The 22,718-nt window shown below is 35.5% G+C and overlaps 1 protein-coding gene across 1 annotated transcript in view; it reads right to left on the reverse strand.

The window, feature by feature from the left end:
- Nucleotides 1-22,718, reverse strand: part of adam22 (ADAM metallopeptidase domain 22) — a 418,045-nt gene that overhangs the window by 121,600 nt on the left and 273,727 nt on the right. The window contains exons 7-14 of the mRNA XM_039737656.1: nucleotides 17,345-17,429; nucleotides 16,756-16,808; nucleotides 13,473-13,547; nucleotides 12,871-12,942; nucleotides 10,158-10,324; nucleotides 7,884-7,968; nucleotides 7,460-7,550; nucleotides 3,757-3,808 (exon numbers count right to left, since the gene is read on the reverse strand). Of these exons, the coding sequence (XP_039593590.1) occupies nucleotides 3,757-3,808; nucleotides 7,460-7,550; nucleotides 7,884-7,968; nucleotides 10,158-10,324; nucleotides 12,871-12,942; nucleotides 13,473-13,547; nucleotides 16,756-16,808; nucleotides 17,345-17,429 (680 nt within the window). The remainder of the gene's footprint in view (nucleotides 1-3,756; nucleotides 3,809-7,459; nucleotides 7,551-7,883; nucleotides 7,969-10,157; nucleotides 10,325-12,870; nucleotides 12,943-13,472; nucleotides 13,548-16,755; nucleotides 16,809-17,344; nucleotides 17,430-22,718) is intronic.

A 22,718-nucleotide genomic window follows, 5' to 3' on the forward strand; every position in this document is an offset into this window, starting at 1 on the left:
CTGTTCTCTTAAGGAAATGGTCATTTTTTTAACTTAAACTTGTTGAAAACCTGTTATTACTTTGGTTTATTACTTTGCTAAGGCTTTAATAAGGACATTCAATAATTTTAGGGTGAAATGGCTATGTAGAGTCCTAACTGGATGAGCACCCTGTAGTTCAAGTTGCTCCTTAAGTATCTCCTTGCAAATTAATCCCAGCAGGTTATAAACAAGTTAAAGAAATAATAACACAGCTCTGTCTGGTTAGTAGGAAGCTGGGGTGTAATCAGTTTTAATTTAAATATGAAAAATGACAAAGAATGTGCAAGAAATAAGGAAAACCATGGACAGCACATTGAACCCTCTTGTAATCACTTAGTTTTCTTTGTCTATAAGAGGTGACACATTTATAGAACAGAAAATTTTGCCTTTTAGAAAACTGCATGTATTGTTAAAATCGTTCCTTAATAAATATGATCAGCCTGAAGATGTAATAAGGATACTGACTACGTGCTAAACACCCTTATTTCATGCACTCTACTGGCCTCTAGAGGATAGAGATTACACAACAGGACAATTGATGACAAAAATAAAACATATAAATTCTAATTCTTTTTAAATTAGTATTGAGAAAAGGATAAAAAGCTATGTACAATACGTTTTTACAAAAAAATTACAATGAATATAACTGTAAGCTGTGCTATGTTTCTTTCATTACATTTTTATCACTACATTTTTCTGGGTTGCAGAATAGCGACATTTGGAGAAAATATCCATCCATTAATTTTCTGCACCCACTTAATCCAGTTCACAGTAATGAGGAAGCAAAACATATCCCTTCAGCACAAGAACCAGTCCAATGCAGAGCCCACTTACTTAATTCACACAGCCCCACACTTTTGAAATGAGACAATTTAGATCTACAACTTAGCTTTACCAGACACAGGGAGTTTATTTTTTTTCAATATAGACAATGATTGGACAGGGATAGAAATGCTAAAATCTGAGCCTCACCTTTATCACAAATGTGTAAAAGAAAATGAACTGAGTGTAAAAAAAAATCACAAATCTCATATCTCTTTACACCTGGAATAAAAATAAACTCATATAAAAGTTTTGCATTCTGCATAACAATGAAATGTTAGAAACAGACGAGGAAGAGCACAAAGTGCATAAGTGACATGTTGATTTATTCTTCTATGAAACAAAATTTCACAGTACATCCTAACAGCCTATATGTTTTTGGCCCAATATTAGATCTGTGTAGCTTGCTCTCTTTATCTCATGGGAGTTTCCTAAATTTTCATTTTTGTGGTAGATATCCTTGAGACAGTGCAGCTATAGCAGGTGTACTTATTACTACAGGAGATGTCCTATTACTACCAGTGTGGTTCCTCCTGTGTGATGAAGATTTCCTACATGACTTTTCATTTCTTGTGCCTTGTACAACACTGTCAATCTACTGTTTTTTCCCACTGTAAAGCAGACAGCTACAGATTTAGTACTAATCAGTCTTGAGTAAGCCCTCCATTGTAGACTTCTTTAAGGAATTAAACATGCAGTGTAAGGCAGACTCTTGCATAGCTTTATGTGTATTTTTGGGTTTGGCTGTAGAACAAGAATGGTCATTATTAACATACAATAATAATAATATATTTTATTTATATAGCACCTTTTCCGTGCTTAAGGTGCTTCACATAGTCTCAGAATGAACAGCACAGTATATTTCACATTGGATGCAAATATTTTCTACACGGAGCACTAATACAGATAAATACAGGATATACAAAACATTAAACAGAATAAAAGACAACAAACCAGAGTAAAATATGAAATTCAATACTAAAAGAAAAGCCGGAATTAATAACTTATGGTATAACACAGATAAAAAGTATTCTGAGCATCTGGACAGAGAGGTACACTGAAAGAAGGGGCAGAATGTAAGGTTAAGTTAAAAGCCTTCCTGAACAGATGAGCTTTAAGTTGTTTTTTTAAGGAATGAATTGAGTTAGCTGATCTAATTCATTTAGGGAAGTGATTCCAAAGTTTAGGCACCAAACAGGATCTGAGGAGTCCCAAAAGCAGAATACTTAGCAGAAAACAACAGTAATAGTTTTGTTGTTCTTGTGACATATTGTATAGGGAATAAGTAAATTGGGCAAAACTGCAAAGAAATAGTTTGGCAACAGTATAATGTTCTTTTTAAGGACTGCAGCCTTGTTTTCCTAGAATAAGTCAAGGGAAGTATTTATGGAGACATTTTCTGACCATGCAGGCCTGAATTTTGCATGGGGAGACTAGTCAGCTGCCCTAAAGGATGACTAACTGAGCAACCACAAGTTGTATCCACGATGTATGAGATATAAGCTAGTACTTAATAATGATTCCTCAATACTGAGACCTTGGATGTAAGTAGGACAAAAGCAGAGTAGACATTTCACCTACAAATGCTGTGAATGTACTCTATAAATCTTTAAATAGGCCTGCCATTTCTACATAAGCAGAAGACAGTTACAGACATTACCAAAAATTGTGTTAATAAATGGAAGTTAGGAGAATTCTAAAAAATCTTTACTTGTTTTTTCAAAGTCATCTTTCTATTTGAAATTCTATTTTATATTCAGTTATAATCTCACATGGATTTCACATTCTCTGGCATGGAAAATAGGAAGGATCAAGGTTAATTTAAGACACTTTGATGAGCAAAGGCATAAAACAAGAAGAAATTTGTGCATTTTGCTGCAATAATGTAGGACAATGAATTTTTTGAATTAGCTTGAAACACAAAAGGTAAGTATGGGGTCAAAATGATCAATTTCCCTTAATTGTCTTTTCGGTAATATTTGTACTTATTGTTTGAGAGGATGTATAAGAAAAATGTCTTTTGAACTCTTAGTTAAGAGCCACCAGTATTGACTTATAAGAAGGGACCTTATATAATGAATACATTTAGGTGAACTCATAACTGCAGATGTTAAAGTTAAGAATGATGACACTTCAAGCAAGGCAATGTGGTAGAGGCTCAGTTTACATTTAATAATTTTAAGGTCTTGATCACATTGAGCATGAGTAAAGAGAAAGACTTGATTTGGAAATGATAGGTGTTATAACAAAATGCTTTGAGCTTGTGGAGTGACAGGATGAGGATGATTGGGTGAAGAGGAAAACGTTACACCAAGATGGACCTGGAAACTGTGGAGGACATGCTTGGAGTTGGTGTTGGAGGATATTAAAAGTATGGGTCTCACATCAAAGGATGCTCGGGCCACAAGATTTGGGAGCAACAGACTAACCAAGGCAAACCTGGAAAATTGCCATTAATCCGGTGATGTTGATGATAACGACAATGGTGAATATAACACTACCTGCCTTCTCAATGCTAGATTTGAAAGTTTTTAAGTCATTATAATTTGTATGGAAAAGGTACAAGGGTCAAGTGCTTTTAAAGCTAAAAAAATAATGTAATAAGATGTTAATGACACCAGGAGAGTAAAGAAATGCAACTATTAGGCAAATTGTAGAACAATAAACCAACATCTGCAACTTACTTTTTCTAAATGTGATCACGAACACTGATTATATTTGATTTGTACAATTCATAGTTCATTGTAGTACCAAAACATGAAAGTTTTCACTTGTACTGCTGTGTTAACCCATACAAAACAACTGTTGTGAAATTTAGCTGTAATTGTAACAATAATATGAAGAATACATAAAGGAAAGCATACTGCAAGAGCAACACAATACTAAGAAGTAGAAATTGAAGATTCAATTTACCCAATGTCTTCCATTATGCATCCAGACCATGTATCTTCACACCTGCATTCACCTATGTAAAGTGAAAATGATTAATAAACTCATTTATGACCTCTCCATTGTTTTAAACATTTTAAAGCATTTGACATCTGTCATGAAATGAATTATGTAAGTTTGAGAATGTTACATTAAAATTGCATGTTTATAACCCTGGCAACTCAAGCAGAACTGTGTTATAAGAATACATCACTAATACATTTTACCATTTTTAGCACTATCCATTTCATGAAATCTTTTCCAGTGCTGAAAATGATCTTCCATGGAAATTCAATCCACTTAAACCTATTCTGCAACAATTTTAATAGCACATCTGTAAAAAGGTTTAATGTTTGGATAATAACAATTACAATTTTGAAATCTGTTATCAATTGATCTTTACCCTTACTCCTAAAATACAGACATGTAAATCTGTATTTATTCTTTATCACTTTTCTTTTTCATTTGCAGTTTACCTGAAAGTCAAGAGTGTGCATGAAGGCTGATTCCTGGGACTGCTGTGGGAGATCTGAATGATATTTGTAAGGGGATCTGATAACTAGAGGTAGGGTGACTGCATGTGGGCTTTGGTACAAAGTGCTCATTTACTGAGATAAAAAAAAATCTCAACTGGGATTTCTACTGAGTACTCAAACAATATGGGTTTGAAATGAAAATAGGAGTAAAAAACATTAACAAATATCACTTTTTATTTCAGGTTATAACTGGTCTTATAGCATAAACTTGTAATGATCACAATAATATCATTCCTTGTGTTCCACAGTTTGAGAAAGCACAAACACTGAAAAATGGCTGCAACGTGGTTGCCATTTTGGCTGTGCACAAATAAAATGATGTTAATGGGCTGTGCTTTATTTAGCCTTTGTTCTTCTCTTTGTTAGGGCTTACCAAAAAGACTATACACACACACACACACACACACACACACACGTGTCTGCTTTGCAATCATCAAAAATGTGGTTAGCAGTACAAAATAGCTGCAGTTAATGACTTAAAAATGATCAGTAGCCTAAAAAACGTTTTTAAACAACTGTCTTTAAAGTCATCAACAACTTCCATATTGCAGGGGAGAAAGTATAAAAGTTTACTTTTAAGGAAAGAATCTGATGTCAGAGTTGGAAACACTAGTCTGCGAACCTTTTATCAGTACAAAAACAGAAATGGTTGTTTAGAATTTGAAACCAAATTACAGACTAATCCTAGAACAAATTTTCACAGTCAAATAAAACAAGAGATAAACCTCTAAAATGAGGAGAACAACACACAATTTGAAATGTGCCACTTCATCTGTGGAAAGTGGTGGAGGCAGTGTCTTAAGGTGAGCATTAATGGCTACCATGGAACACTGGAACTATTATTGAATCAACAGAATGTCTTAAAAGTGGACTGAAGTACCTGTCTACCAATAAATGCCTCTGAACTTACTGACCAGTGCTTTATTCTGGAGAATAAAAATTACCCAAGGTAAATTGCCAATGTAAGCCAAAAGAGATCACAGGCAGAAAAATGCTAAGTTTGACCAAGACAATCTTTAAATTTATCAACACCACATTTACTTATATAGAGCCTTCCAATGCAAAGTGCTTTACAAATGGTAATATGTGGAAACAAAGAAAAACAATAATCAAATGAACCAATGTTAATAATCACTACTATATATTAATATACAACAAATTTTGGATATTTCTATATCCAACTATTATTGTATTTTATTCAACATATCTATTTCAATTTCCAATATAAATGATGTTAATAAAAAAGATGTTACTTTGAGGACCCTGTCATCAGGTCCTCTAATATTTTAAAAAGTCAGTCGGAACCTACTGCTCACTTTCAGATTTAATAGTAATTTAAATATCACGGTGTAACAAAGGCGCTATATAGGCGCCTGACCCGACACAGAAGGACACGGAGGCACGTATAAAAAGTACAAAGACTTTTATTTTTCTTCAGCTGTGGGACACGTCTTCCCTGTGCCACACAGCCCAAACACAGTCCCAAAGCACAAGCACAAATACACAACACTTCTCTTTCTTTACCACCACTCCTTCTCAAGCTTCGTCTCCTTCCTCCCAACTCTGGCTCCCCGAGTGGTGGTGGCTGGGCCCTTTTATAGCCCACCCAGAAGCGTTCCAGGTGATTAACCACCTGGTCCTAATTGCACTTCCGGGTGGGGCTGAAGACTCATCCAGCCAGACTGTTGGAAGAAGACAGCCCCCCCTAGTGGCCACCCCGGGCTCCAACCAAGTTGTGGAGGACTCCATCTCCCATGGAGCCCTGCGGGTGGTTGGGGAATCACCGTCGGCCAGCGAGGCTGCCACCAAGTGTCCTGGGGGAGGTATTGGACTGCCCATGGCGACTTCACCGGAACATAAGAAGCAGGGGCAACCCTGCCGGGCATGGGACCTGGCTGTCCTTCACACATGGTCAATAATTTCACTGCTAAACTGAAGGCAGCAGCAGACATTGTAGCTCCTGTAAAAGCCATTAAAAAGTCAAATAATGCAAGAGTGCCATGGAAAAATCAAGCAGTAGTAAACAGAAAAGAGTGCTGTGAGCTGATTATGAAGTTATGAAGGCAAATCTAATTAAATACAATGCAGCAGTGCAATCTGAGAGAAGCTCTTATATTGGTAAAATCACAAATTATAGTGCAAGAAGTCAAACAGTACTCTTTTTAACCATCAATCAGCTAGTAGATCCAGCACCAACCATGACATCTCTGCAAATCCCATTTGTAGTATAAATTCATAACATTCTCCAATCTGTTTAATCCATTTCATCGTCAAGGTAGGCCAGAGCCCATGCCAGCAGTAAAGTACACAGGAAAAAGCCCTGGATAGGGTGCCAGTTTATCACAGGGTCCACTCATGCGCACACATCCACAATAATATTCACACAAGGCTAATTTCAGATTTACCAGGTAAGTTAACTTGCAAGTCTTAACTGAGCGTTCAGTATAATTCACTAGCTGAAAAAGAGACCAAATCTAAAAACTCTCCTGGACAAGTAGCAGTGTAAGCTAAAGGTCTGGCACAGCACTACAAAGCAGCAAACCACAATTTTGTGATGTCAGCAGATCACAGGCTAGAAGGAACAGGTGTGTGCAGTAAACGTACTACCAAATACTGTGTTTTTTTCTATTACTTCATTTTGCCTTATTCATTTGGGCAATCATTTGAAATGGGGGGTTAGAAAATAAGGTGTAGTGTTATTTTGAAACATTAAAGAATGTAATTAGAGCAAAGAAAAGAGAAGTGAAACATTGTACTCAGTAAGTTTGCCTCTTAAGTATCTTCTTGTGATATATCAGAACTGCTTGAGAATTCTACACAAATTCCACTTCAGCTTTTTAAATGTGTGGTGAACACCGTATATCTTCATTTTGCACATATGATTATTATGCAATACAATGTTTCTCTATTATAAAAAAAAATCTTGGAAGGCTTGGAAGGAGACAAGACATGATTTTCTCGGAGACACTTGAACGTCCCGCGAGACAAGGTAGTGAGACAAAAGGACAGCTGCTGTATAAGCTTTTAAATGTTTGAAGCAATGCGAGTGGCATAGCGTGCGTAGCGAGCTCGGGGTAGGGATGCTTAGATGCTTAGATTAAGATGCCAAGTAATTTTTTTTATTATAAAAAACACAATTAGCAACAACTCACCACTGATCATCTTTTTCTTGTCAGAAAAAATTCCAATATTTTGACCCAAGGTTTGGGCAAGTGTAATGGCCATTTCATCTGCTTTTCCATACTGCAAGAAATACAAAATGAAAACAGAAGACGGTAATAACAAAATCAAAATTTAATTTTGTCCAAATAAATAGAAAATAGCTTGAAGCACCACAAAATGGAATCTAAATAATAAAAAAACTATCATCCAGCATGTAATGCACAAGAAATATGACAGATAAACTTGCAGATAAACAGTTACTACCTTAAGTTATTTACCATAGAATAAGTTATGATAACAAAAAATGCCAGAGCAGCAGTTTTCAGAATGGTTGAAAATTAATGATATTTTTCCCATTATTTCCATTGTACTATTAAAGACAATTTTTAATTACTGAACAAATAATCAGCCTACCTCATTGACTCCACCACCTTTTGTTAAAGAACAGACTCCACCAAGATATGCAGCACCACCCAGACTGCTGTGGAAACGGCCTCCACTGCAGAGTAAAAAGCAGAAAGGATTCAATATCTCACTCTTAATTCTGATCAGAAAAAGACGTGTTCGCTACCACAGAAAAATGCCTTTTTCCTCTTGGATCATAAAACTTAATGCTTTTCATATAATCACTATTTTATAAAATGTCCTAACAAATTAGCGTCCCTGAAAAGCATTAAATTCTGAATTTAAGCCAGCAATAAATTTTGGCAAACAACTCTAAGAAACTTTGTTTCTTGATTCAATGGCAATTTTTTTTACATTGAAAGGTTTTAATTAAAATGTACAACTATAGATCTTGACAAATATATTCAGAAACACAACAGTATGTGTATTAATTTTCTAAGGAGTATTGGAATATTGCAATACCAGTTAAAGCTATCACTGCACAAGAGCCCTTTTGTCAATTCATGCATTGAATCTTTTTATTATTTAGATCTTACTTCTCTCCTTCAGTACTCTGCTAATTAGAAATATATTTACTCAGACATTAACAGCAGTGAGGATTCACCCTCAGGTACCTTCTTAAAAATACACACTTTTAGTAAAGAAATATGTAACATAATTCTATAAAGTGAGTTCAAAATTAATTAAAAAGCTATCTATAGGTACACCTCTTTGCTAAATTACACAGTAAAATAAACTAAACTCTGCCAATTATTGAAATATGAAAAGAATAAACTTAGAAAAGGCAACACTACAATTAATCAGGCAAAAAATACGGTATTACCTTCAATTTAATAGGTTGTTTATAATAAAAATAATCTAACTTAAATATAAAAAAAGCTAAGCAATCATTCATTGCAATGTGGCTGATTTTCCATTTTTGAGCAATAATTTTATTTGAGACAATTCATATTTATCATGTATTTTTGTTTTGACATTGCCAAATACATCAACACTTAAACATAATGAAAAAGAAAGAATAACTTTCTCTGTTAAGATTTATTTAACATGTTAATATCGGAGGATGAAAATAACAGACAGACACATAGCAGAAGGATATATGGAGAAGTAGCTTAATTTGTTTCAGAACAATTATGTCTTGAGGATTTCAAAATAAAACTGTAAAGCGGCACTGACGGGTTGGGAGCAAGTATACAGTATATACAGTTCTAGTACAGTTCTAGTGGAGGATCACAGGAATCATGGGAAAGAGGGGTCCTTTCATCGGAGCAACGTTTCAGCCGTGGCATGGCCAAATGGGGAGGCAGCTAGATGGATGAGGTCTCCAGGACTCTAAAAATATCCAAACCTAATTATGTCATATCATCTACTGTTAAACCGTACTTCTAAAATTTTTATTATTATGCTGTATTAAGGAATTGTTCTGTTCTGTATATTGTATTGTATTGACCCCCTACTTTTGACAACCACTGCACGCCCAACCTACCTGGAAAGGGGTCTCTCTTTGAACTGCCTTTCCCGAGGTTTCTTCCATTTTTCCCTACAAGGTTTTATTGGGAGTTTTTCCTTGTCTTCTCAGAGAGTCAAGGCTGGGGGGCTGTCAAAAGGCAGCGCCTGTTAAAGCCCATTGCGGCACTTCCTGTGTGATTTTGGGCTATACAAAAATAAACTGTATTGTATTGTATAGTAGAAAATTATAATATTTGAAGAAAAAAAAACTATGGCACATCAAAAATGCTGTTAAACATCTCTCATAGTGGGCAAAGTAATGTATTGCTTAATTGTGTTTACAGCATCAACATACTGTGTAACTAAGCTAGATAATTTACTCAGTGCCTTTCTTATCTAATTCTGTTTTCAAACACCTTTTATTATAAGATAAAGTGTTGTTAATCTATATATTTTGACTTCTATTTGTGAACAATGTCAGTAGGTTTTAACTAAATAGGAACCATGGCTGTTATCTTCCTTTACTAAAGGAGTATGGGTTTTGCAAAAATTCTTAATTCATTCTGGAAAAACTGGAAGCAAAGTCATATTCTGCATCTACCTGTTTGACTTTAGAATAGTAGAATATTTTACATTATATTATTTTACCTTATACTGTATGTTTATTATTTCACACACTCCAGAATTGTTATTGTTATAGATAACATACTAAACAATTTATTAATTGAGTATTTTAAAAAGGAAGAACATTTAAGTCACCAAAGGACTGTTTCATAAGAGAATGGGGGTGGACATGATAAAAACATTTAATGGGAAGCTTTGGCCATTACTTACGAGAATAGATGAACAGAATCACACTTTTCTTTAATGAAGTCCCTTCTGTACTTCATGAATTCCCGCAGTGTGATCAGGGGGTTCTCATCTATGTTAAATTTGTTGTCAGTCGCCCAGGTTTCCATTGCAACTAAAACGATTCTTGTGTTTAACTGTTCTTTAAAAATCTTTTAAATAGAACATAAAAACATAAACAATGGCAATTAGTAATGTGTTATATATGGAATAAGGCCAAAACATCATTCTTAAGTTTTAAAACTGTTCTATCTTTCTCTCTCCTGTGAACATGTTCATTTACATTAATGGGTTTAGTAGACACTATTATCCAAAGCGACTTACAAAAGAGGTCTACATAATTGAATAAACATCAGTCGGGGGACTGTGTAGGAAAAAGTGTTACAGGACAAGGTTACAAAATTGATCATCACAAGTGAAGAGCTCAAACCAAAATACAAGACAGTTATACTTCCTTGGCTACAAGAACCTATCAGAGCCATTATCAGCTAAACAGAAATGTACAGAACAAGAAAGTCTTACAGTGCTTCCTAAATACATTGATGTGTCATCAATTAAAATGGAAGAAGGCAGCTTGTTCCAACAGCTAGGAGCTACAAATGAAAGTCCAGATTGCTCCAGTAACAGAAATACTTCATTAAAACTTACTTACTATATACTGTATATTATAGTGGGTGGAATATTGATACCAGTTCTTTCAAAATGGAAACTTTACCTTCAACAGGATTATAGTATACACCACCTACAACTTTACGCAACTTCGCACGTGAAGTGTACCATTGAAAAGAGACTGATGTGTGGTATCGTACTCTGTAACTGTTGCCCAAAATAAGAAACATTATTGTCAGTATTTATGTCAATGTACAGATAATGATTTACAGTATTAGGGCCAGCTGTTTAGTCATATTGCATGTGTATGGGATATACAGTAGAAGCTATGGAATTGTTGCTGCCATCAAATTTAAAATGACCTTTTTCTTTTCTTAAAATGTTACAAGCAATATGTTTTCTGTGTTCTATTGTGAATAAAATATGGGTTTATGAGATTTGCAAGTCATTGCATTCTGTTTTTATTTACATTTTACACAGCATCCCAGCTTTTTTGGAACCGCGGTTGCAATTCTAGTGAGAGTCATGTTGGCAACATGCCCAGCTGGACAGTTCATGCTGGGTAATTCCCAGATTTTCTCCGACCAGTAAAGAGATATTGTTTCAGTGTTTCCTAAGTTTGCCCCTGGGACTTTCCAATTGGACTTATTGGGTTCAAATCCCTCCCGAGGCACCCCAATTACATGCTCAGACTATCTAAGTTGGGTTCAAGAGTAGCAGCAATTATACTCAATGGTACTCCCAAATTTTTAGGCTTCTCATCCTGTCATGAAGAGTGACAGCAACCTTGCGCAGGAACCATATGTTAAGACAAGTGCCAAATTACGCTTTCCATCACTACATAGACCTTTTGCTCATGTGACAGCCTGAAGCTGTGAAATGTGATGTCATTGGGTTGTCCCTATTTGAGATGATGACTTGCTTTTGAACTTATCCATGGTTTTGGATTCTGTATTGCAAATGCACTTCATATTAGCTAGTGTAAAATCCTCTTAGAAGCTGGACTGGTACATGTACTACCCTTTGACTTTGATTCTTGTTTTAAGTATTGAGCTTAGGCATTTTGGTTTATTTCATAAATTGCTAATTTTTTAAACTCTTTGTCGTTGCAGCCTAGTTACCTTTTGGTCTGCTATGTTTATACCTTGGCACCCATAAACAGGAGAAAAGACACGCTGCCCCCTTGGTGGAGCTCAATGCTCATATTAAATGGGCTGAATGACAGGTATGCAGTATAACTCTCACAGTGCACATACAGTGATCAAACTGCAACTTACCACAGCCACAGAATCTACACTATTGTAGTACCCTCTACCAGATACCACGTGATACACTATAACGGGCATTTTTCAGGTCCACATAGCAAAGGACTAACAAACTTCCACAACCCCTCAAATATCTGTGCAAGAATAAACAATTGGTGCCGTCTTCCATGGCCAGGTTGGAGTCTCACTTGTTCCAGTACCCCAGCACAGTGCTTAAAGGACCCACATGTACTCTCAGGCCTTGAAGATTGTTCACTGGCAAATACAGTAAGTATAATCAGGCTAAGCTCAAACAATCTTCATGGAGCGACTGACAACCCATAAGATAAAGGCTGGAACTTGGGCGCAATGTCATTTGGATGACTAGCAAGACAGGGATGAATCCATAAAAAGATTATGATTATTATCTAAATATCAGAATCATGGGTACAAACAAAATACAGAGTGCATTTAAAAAATGTTAATATTTCTTCACTCAACACAAAATACAAAAAACTGTCAAGAAAGAAAAAGAATTTAGCTGAATAATAAAAGCTTTATATATAACACCAGTCAAATAAAAGAAAAAGTTTTAATTAGACAGGGCAACTCAGTCTAATATTGTTTGTCAATTAAATTTAATGCATAACATTCAAAAATATAATCAATTTAAGGTTTGAAGGTTTCAAAAATGGTAATTTCAGCGTTTTAAATAGTGTTAAGTATTCTCACTCTGATCATATAGTGTAGATATGTTCAGGACACTAACTTGATTGGAAGACGAACTAAAAGCTTCTCTAAAGTCAATATATAGTATACACACTGATGCTTTTGCTAATACTTACTATATCTGCCATATTCACCACAGATTTTGCATAGTTATTCGTATGACCAACGGACAGGCGGTGTTTTTTAAACTGCAAAACATAAAGCATGTTTTTGTCAGCTAAAATCAAATGAAATGATTGCAAACATTCATATACATGTAATGAATCTGTTATAAGGAGGATTTCATGAAGAAGAAAACCACGATCAAGGAATGAATGAATCATACAAGTGTCAACTATTTAAACCTGTTGGAAACATCTTTACATTTGCTTGCAATATCTGCAATGCCTTCTCCAGTTCCACCAATGCCTTTGAATGAAAAGCAACGACCTATTAGACACAATACAGGAGGAGTTCAAGACCTTCAACATATCATCCTTATTCAAAACAGTTTCCTTCAATGATATTCGACCCTACTTTCCTCATTCAGTTTTCTTTTAACATTTAAAAATAGTTATTTTTCAATAATATGGATATAAATACAGAATGTCGTTCAGGTCACTCTGGTGCTCATCATTACAAGGCTTATAGAAACATTAACTTTTTTAATCTAGGCAATGACAACCACGCAACAGAGACCTGGCAATTTCAAATATCAGCCTGTGTGGCACAAACTTACCATCAGATGATCATTTACAATCATGAGCTCCACATATTTCTTCTCTATTTCAACACTGTGTGGAATGCGTGAAGCCTACATTGGAAGAAGAAAAAGACTCTTGTGATCATATAACTTCAAACTTCACAAAGTCCAGGTATAATGTTGGCAGCCTGTAAAACCTTAATTATTTACTTAATTTACAGCTACTAACAAATGGGAAAAATGTCAGCAGTGCCTCCAGTATTACTCATATGTGAGGTTATAGAAGGTCTGGATGATGAAGATATTTTTTTTTCCTGTACTAGACTTTATGAACACAAGAAAATATCCATCCATCCATTATCCAACCTGCTATATCCTAACTACAGGGTCACAGGGGTCTGCTGTAGCCAATCCCAGCCAACACAGGGTGCAAGGCAGGAAACAAACCCCGGGCAGGACGCCAGCCCACCACAGACAAGAAAATATTCTATAGTAAACTCTTCATCAGGTATGTTTTCTAAATTTTGGATGAAAACACAGCATACATACAGTAATTGAATCCATCTATCCTTCCACTTTCATAACCTGCTTATTCTAAACACTGCTTGAACTAGTAAGGAATACCTGTATTCTGTTTTGTGCGTTGTATTTGGGGATGAATATGCAGTTTTTTATTTAAAATAGAGAGTACACTGGTAGAAATATGTGTAATGATTCAGTATGAGGCAGTTTTATTGTTTTATAGCTTCAATTCTCAAAACCACATACATAAGAAAGGTTTTAGATTGATTAAGCTAAGTGAGTTTTGACAGTTTCCAGCATGCGTGTCAAATTGGCTCTTTGACACTCATTGTCATCACAATCATCCATCCATCCTTTATCAAACCTGTGTGTTTAATTCTGGGTAAACTGAACACAGGCTAGTAAACCAGTAAGCAATCGTAGTGGGGTTAGTGGTCCATCAAAGGCCTCACTTACACATACAATTTTTGGACGTGGGAAAAACCAGAGCACCCAAAGAAAACTCATGCAGTCATTAGAACAGTCACATATTTGACATTTCTGACTATCGCAATAAATGATTTATAAGGGGTTTTTGCCCAGCAGGGGCTAGGCAGCCAGTTAGCTTGGTCTCCAGGAGTGTAACTGTGTCTGACGTTATGTTTTGTCTTTGTTATAACTGACCAATGGTTCCCCTATTTATTTTCTCCAGGGATGCTGCTGACTGGAGTTTTGATTTTCCTCTTCTCCATTGTCTGCTGGGCATAGTTCAACGATAATGTTATTTAACAGATATTTTAAAGTTCCATTTATGTCTGTCACTTTGGAGCTGTTTTGGTTTACTGTGTGCTTAAATCTAATCTGTGTCTTAATGTGTAATTGACGTAATGAGTAGCTGTGAACTTTTTATAGCACTCTGCACCAGCACTCAGTTAAGTTGATATACTAAAATAAACGGACTTGAACTGATTGGAATTATATGAACAAAATAATGACAAATCTTTAATATTTCATTATTATCTGACTAGTTACAGCAGTATTTTTTGAGAAAGACTCATTTTTTGGAAACAATTTTTACCGTGGGTCTTCTTTAACTTACATATATGAAATCTTGACTGAACTGGAATAACAGTTTTCAATTCTGGGGATATTAAGGAACTTAGAACACATACACACAAAGTTAGTGACATTAGACTAGATGGTTTTTAAAGGTATACTTGATTTTAGAGCCTTCTGAGTTTAAATGTACTGTAATGCTCTGTTACCTGAATAGTTACATGTTGTAAGAAGCATTGTTGTATGAATTTTTTTAAAGGAACTGGGTTTGTGATCTAAAAATAAAAAATATAGTAAAACCTATATGTCAGCATGTACAAATAATTGAATAAAGTGGTAGTTGAATTGGGTTTAACAGTGAAATGAAAGAGCTAACTTACCTTTTAGACGGAGACATACTGTAAAGGCTGGTTCAGAAAAGCAGCTAGACTTTGTTTACTTTACTAGTTGGTTTAAACATTACCTTTACCCCGATTATGTGGAACTCTCAATAGTGTGTTTTATTTAAAAATAATAATAATTTCAGACTGTCTATAGAGTTCTTAATCTTATTCAAGGTGAGTAGAGAGGCTGTAAGGATGTGCTATATGCAATAATTTGCCTTACCTACAAAAATTTGGAGGAATTGCAAGCGGTCATTGGGTCTTCTACTGCACAAGGAGGTGCTACTGATTCCACAAAGTTTAAAGCCTTTTTTTCTCTCTTTCCTAAGAGATCTGTGTAAAATCAAACACTGCTTCCACTCTTCTTCCATCAACTCCCATAAGCTTGCTATATTTATAGACTGTTATGTTTAACATAACAAAGTTTTGCAACACTATTTGAAAAGTACATAAAGAAAACATATATAATAAACTGTATATATCCATAGGTCTGAATTGCAATCTGATTATTTGGTGGTCACCTCCCAGGTAACGCTTGTGAGAAGCAGACCATAGTCATACTATAGAGTACCTGTCAAATAATACATGTTTTACCTTAATTGGGGCTCATCAGGTGTGCACACACCTTTGCTTTCCCTGGCGGCGATCAAGCCTCGGATGTCATCTACTGAGGCAAAGCTTCAGATGTTGTGCCATGGCAGCTGGTTCGCTTATTGATAGGGTGTAGATCGGAGTATTATATCCATAAATCTGAATCCCAGTCTGATTATCTGGGTGGTCACCTACCAGGTAACACCTGTGGTTGGTCTACCAGTCAGCAAACATTCGCCATGCCCTCTCAGTTGCAAGAAGCATATCATATTCATATATATATATATATATATGGTTGAATTGTTTTACTGTCAAATAATGCAAAGAGTATGCTAAACGTGTTTCACCCTAATTCTGGGCTCATAAATGTCCTTCTGCGTACTTTCTTCATTTTCTACTTGTGTTTGTCAATACTTTCTATCGTGTGATTTTTAGAAGCAAAGTCTGATTGACGTTATAAAATCAATATATAAGCCAAATCAGTGTTGTTTGGTATTTTACAAAATGTCTGTTCCCCTTAACAATTTTTTAACTTGCTTAATCTAATACAGAGACCTACGATATATGTATAATAATAGCATACAGAAGTAATTTCTATGAATATATTAAGGAACTGATATATTGTAGTAAGATATGAGGTTTTAGTTTAGGTTACTTTTTTCTTTTAACCAACAAAGAGATCTACATAGTTGATTTTAATTTGCTTTACATAAACAACTTATACTGAGAAGGCTTTGTAATGCCATAGTTCCTTAACTACTATTGAATACCAAGAATATAATACCTACTTGTCTCTTTTTCCGTATATTTGATATTTTGATGGGAGATTTCTTCTCATTTACTTTATTTCCTTGAATATTATCTAAAGAGAATGGAGATAAGACATTTCTTTATTATTTATAAAAGATAACTTAAACCACTTCTTATTCACAACTCACATCTTTGAACATATGATGTACAGTACTTGTGCTTTTTAATGTAAAGCTCTGAAAGAGATAAATGAAATGTTTACATAAGCAAAACTCAAAAGTTACCAATGCTTATGTTATGTGGCTTAAACAAAGTCCACATTAATACATTGTAAGAAAAACATAAGCGTGCCCCAGTCAATATATCCTCAATATGTACAGTGGACTCAGAAATTATTCAGAACTTTATTGCATTGTAGAACATTTGTTGAACATCTTGGGGATACTCTTTGACACTCTCTCAAAGTTTTATCAACATTATATTGAGTTTATAACAAACGTATAACATATAAACATAACTTACTTGTATCTAAAAATTATTTTTAATTGACAAATTTTTTGTATAAAAAAGAAACATTATGGTAGACATTTAAACAATATGATGAATACATTTAAAACAAGTGTCTGCTTGCCAGTATCTTACCAAATATTGGGTCATTAAGGGGAAAATCCAGACTAGCAGTTTTATAAACGACATGAAAATGAGAATCATCCTATTGAGGTAAAGAAGAGAAAAATATTAATACCTATGTATTCATACATTTGTTCTTCTCAAACATAACATTCCAAATAAAATTTTCATCTCCAGTAAATTAAAAGTAAACACTTAAATATTTTTCCTGGAAGACACCTATTTTCATTGTAATATAAAATATTATGGGGCCCATGGGGGAATCTTTTAAATCAGTCTAATTTGCTGACTCTTCAGTTTTAGGGAATTACAGATTGATTTAGATTGGTCTTCATTCAGAATTTTTTTTTGCACTGTTAGTTACTGACATAATAATATAAATAATAAAAGTTTTGAACTTTGCATGTTACATATGAACCACTAGAATATGACCGTATTACTTAAATCCAAGATAAACAAATTCTTTTCCAATTACCCACCTATTTTTGAGGAAAACCTTTATTACAGATATAATTTACAAACTACCCATCTGGTGCAGAACCTGTCCATTTGACTGGAAAATCAAATACTTATGTGTATGTGTAAATATTTTTGTCTTACCAGATGAGGTCAGTGTAACCTAATAAGTGAAAGTCCAGCTTCAGAAGCGCAAAAATTTCCTAGAGAATCTAAAATGTTGCATTATTGTGCTAATTCAAAGAGAATGTACATTTTTACTAGACAGCTAGCCATTGGAAATGTTCATAATACAACAAGGTTCTGACAGCTAAATGTTTCTTTGTTTTTTATTTCAGTGTTGCTTTGTTGCAAATGGAAACAAAATCAGTTTCTCCTAGCATAAGACCAGAAAATGGCTTGCATGCAACATTCTTGACCTACTGACTATGTGATTCTTTCGTATATTCATTTCTGTCCACTTCGCTGAATGCTGGCACAATTTACAAAAAGAGAACTTGGTAATTCATTCAAACTATTCCTATTTTGCATGTGGCATACATGTTTTTAAAGAAAATTTTGCTGAGACTACTACACATTGCTTGGTAATCTTCTCTATCCTTTGTGGACCACCAGGGGACATAACGCACCCTAACCCCTGACACAGACAGACTGAGATACAAGGATTCCAGACAGCACACTTTTATTTAAGTGGGAAAGCGTTTTTCTTTTGCTCTCCACTACACAACAGAGTACAAAGCATCAAATGCCACACAGTCCTTTCTTCTTTCTCTTTCTTCCTCTGTCACCTCCACTCCTCCTTGCAAGCGATGTCCTCCACCTCCTGGTTCTGACTTGCTGACTGATGGTGAAGCGGCTCCTTTTATAGTGGACCCAGAAGTGCCCCAGTTATTTCTTGACCCTCTTCTGGCTGCAGTGGGTGTGGCAGAAGTGGTGCCCCAGCGGCTTCAAATGTAGCTGCAGCACCCCCTGGCAGCACACATGGAGCTCAACAGGGTTGCTCCAAACTACAACTTCTGGCATGCCATGCGTGGACCCGTGGTGCAGTAGCCACCCAGGGGGTCTGCCCTCTAGTGTCTCGAGGAGGACACTCTCCCTCTGTAATTCCATTCAGCCAGCGTTCTGGCTGGGTAATGGTCCTGGCTATCCGTCACACCATTTATAGGTTGGGCTTCTGTCTCTAAATGTGTATTAGATTTACATCCAGTATGCAATGGGTTTTATATTAGAGAAAATGGTAGCATTAATAATGCAACCTAAATCTTGCTGCACATCATGCTGTCTGCTCTTTGTGACTCCCATTTCTCTTCTTTATTTCCATCCAGCCCTTTGTTGGTATTTAGGAGCTACTGTATACTTGAAAATACCCAGATTTGGTTCTACAGTCATGAAATGATTAGCACAAGAGCTCTGCTGATCACCTAGTAAGTACCAGACAATGTTTCTGAAATAGATGGAAAGCAAGTGTATTAATGAAGGTGTTAAATGGCCAGATAAAGGTTATTCTGAGGAAGTGTTTCAATAATCATTTTAGAAAGATCAGTTTTGAAGTCTCTGCACATCACAGTAAAATAAATATTTTGAATAGGACTCCAGCTACAACTCACTTAAGGTGCACACACTTGTGAGATGTGAGTTTAATAATTTTAATTTTGTAATAATTTGATATGTTTAATTGAATTCAGTGCATTGAAGTATATCAACAAAGCATGGAATCAGTTAAGTCCATTATAAATATTGTGCATACAGCTTTTTTATTGAAATTGTACAATTGTAATAATTAAAAATTATTTACAGTAAGAAGCTACACAGTTTTCTGCTGTAATCAATGTTACTCCTTAAATTGGTATGTACTGATGAACTTTCCTTTTAAGTATAAAAGCAAATATTTTACATGATGCATTTATGGAAAACATTTATTATGCATCATATGAAGCAAAGTTAATGTTTTCCTTTTTTAGTTACAATAGTGACCCTTTCTACTCTTCCTGTTCTTAGGTGTCTAATACAGCTATAATAAGCACCAGTCCTTTACATTTTACAAATTCTGCATTGAATAATTATCCAGTGCACCGATTATCTGAACCTGCTTAACTGTCACCCAGAACTTGAACCTACCCAGGAGTCGTGCACAAGGCAGGAGCTAACCTTGGACAGGACACTAGTCTGTTGCAGTCTGTTACACTGAGACAGCTTAGATTGGCCTCAGAGTATAGGAAGAAACTACCTGACTTGGAAGAAAGAGCAGAATTCATACACAGGACACTCAAGCAGTGAATTAAAGTGCTGCCCAAGATCTGTGAGACCACGACTGCACTGTACAACATTATGGTACAGTACCACTGTTTCCCTATTTGGATGTTTGGAGCTCTGACGCAACATGTAAAATGGTCAGAGTCTCATAATAATAATTCAAAACTTCATATTTTGGCCTCCAACACCATCTTTTTAGCATATTGATCTAAATCTGTTTTTTCACTGTTCCATATGGTATATCCCAGTTACTGTATCTGTAAATGCTTTATAATCTAAAGTATTATTTATTAGTATTTTACAATTCTTTAGTAATCTCACATAGCTGGTCAGAAACCTGGCCTTTTTTTTTTTCAAAAAGAAAAACTAACATTTTTTTTATTTTATTATTTTATTTTAATTTTTTTCATTTTTATTACTATTTAATTTAATATTGTTTCTTTGTATCAGTATACTGCTGCTGGATTATGTGAATTTCCCCTTGGGATTAATAAAGTATCTATCTATCTATCTATCTATCTATCTATCTAACAGCAGAAATTAAAGATTAACATATATCATTTGCAAGAAACATTTTATTAAACACATTAACTGAATATGTTAACAAGAAACATGAAATCTCTCTTTTTTTGTTATTAGCCACTGAAAATAACCCAACCCTGCACCCAAGCCCTAAAAACATCATGTTGAATCAGAATCTGGATGGACATTACAATACTGAACAATTGATCACTGAAATTAAAATATACATTAAATTATAATAGAATGGTGCAGTGTTTAGCATTGCTGATTTGCAAATCCAGAGTCCTGGGTTTGAACTTCATACCTATTTGTTCTCATTGTAGAATTTGCACCCTCTCCCTATGTTTTGCGTGGGTTTTCCTCTAGATGCTCTGGCTTTCTTTGCAAATACCCCAAAACATGCAGGTTAAGTTAACTCAGAATTCCAGCATAGTCTGAGTGTGTGTGTGTCTATGTGCATAAGAGTCCCTGGCGAGTGCCTGTTGCCTTACCTAGTGCTGCTTCTACCCCCTGCAACCATGAAGTGGATTAAGTGGGTTTTGCGATGCCTTCTTAAAAATGTAATCCACCATAAAATAAGGATATGAAATGACACAGTACCTCAACTAAATAAAATACTCAAATATAGACAACATGACCAAAAATACAGAGAAACTCACAAACAAAAAAAAATTATAGTTCTTTGCAAAAGCATTCAACCTCCTCGGTGTTTGTCCTGCTTTGTTGCATTACAACCAGAAATGAAAATGGATATTAGTGGGGGCTGGCTCCATTTGATTTACACAACATGCCTACCACTTTGAAGGTGCAAAATATTTTTTATTGTGACACAAGCAATAATTAGGAAAAAAACAGAAACCCTGAGTGTGTGCAAGTATTCACCCCCAAAGTCATTGCTTTGTAGAGCTCCCTTTTGCTGCAATCCAAGCTGCCAGTCTCTTGGTAAATGTCTCTAGCAGCTTCGCACATCTCTCAACTGAGATTTCTGCCTGTGCCTCAAGGCCACACTCCATCTCCTTCATGTCAGATGGGTTGTATTGGTGTCCGGCAGTCTTCAAGTAATGCCACAGACTCTCCGTTGGATTGGGGTCTGGGCTTTGATGAGCCCCTTCCAAGACATTGAAATGTTTCCCTTTAAAGCACTCCACTGTAGATTTAGCAACATGTTTAGGGTCATTCATTATCCACCTGGAAGGTGAACTAGTAGACTCAAACAGGTTTTCTTCAAGAATTGCCCTATAATTAGTTTCATACATCTTTCTTTCAGTCCTGACTAGTTTTACTTTTCCCACTGCTACCATACTGCCACCACCTTGCTTCATTGTGGGAATGGTGCTCTCGGGGTGATGAGAAGTGTTGGGTTTGCTCCACACATGGTGTTTCCCATGATGGCCAAAATGTTCAATTTTAGTCTCATCTGACAAGAGAACCTTCTTCCATGTGTTTGGGGAGTCTGCCACATGCTGCTGGACAAACTCCAAACATGTTTTCTTATCTATTTCTTAAAGTAATTTTTTCTGGCAACTCTTCCATAATGCCTTATCCTTTGGAATGTCTGTCTTAAAGTGGACACATACTCCCATCTCCAATGTGGAGCTCCTACAGTGTTATCCTTGGTGTCTTTGTTGAATCTCTAATGAATGCTCTCCTTGCCCATTCTGTGAGTTTTGGTGGGTGGCCTTCTCCTGTCAGGTTTGTAGTGATGCCATATTCTTTCCAATTTGTTCAATTGGAGTTAATGGTACTATTTGGGATATTCAAAGTTTGGGATGTTATGTTAGGAGCCAACCTTCATCTGTAGTTCTCTGCAACTTTGTCTCTGACCTGCTTGGACAGCTCCTTGATCTTCCTGTTGCTTTGTTGCAGAATCAAGAACCGTTTAGAACAGGTGTACTTATACAGACATCATGTGACAGATCATGTGACACTTTGACTGCACACAGGTGGACTCTAATCAACTAATTATGTGACTTCTGAAGTTAAATGGTTGGACCAGATCATATTTAGGGGCTTCATAGCAAAGGGAATGAATACATATGCACTCCCAACTTTTCAGTTATTACTTGATTTTTATTTACATACAAGATTTTATTTTCATTACACTGCAACAATTTGAACTCTAGTGTTAAGTCCATTAACT

The sequence above is a fragment of the Polypterus senegalus genome, chromosome 15 (assembly GCF_016835505.1).
Source record: "Polypterus senegalus isolate Bchr_013 chromosome 15, ASM1683550v1, whole genome shotgun sequence".
NCBI classification, from domain to species: domain Eukaryota; kingdom Metazoa; phylum Chordata; class Cladistia; order Polypteriformes; family Polypteridae; genus Polypterus; species Polypterus senegalus.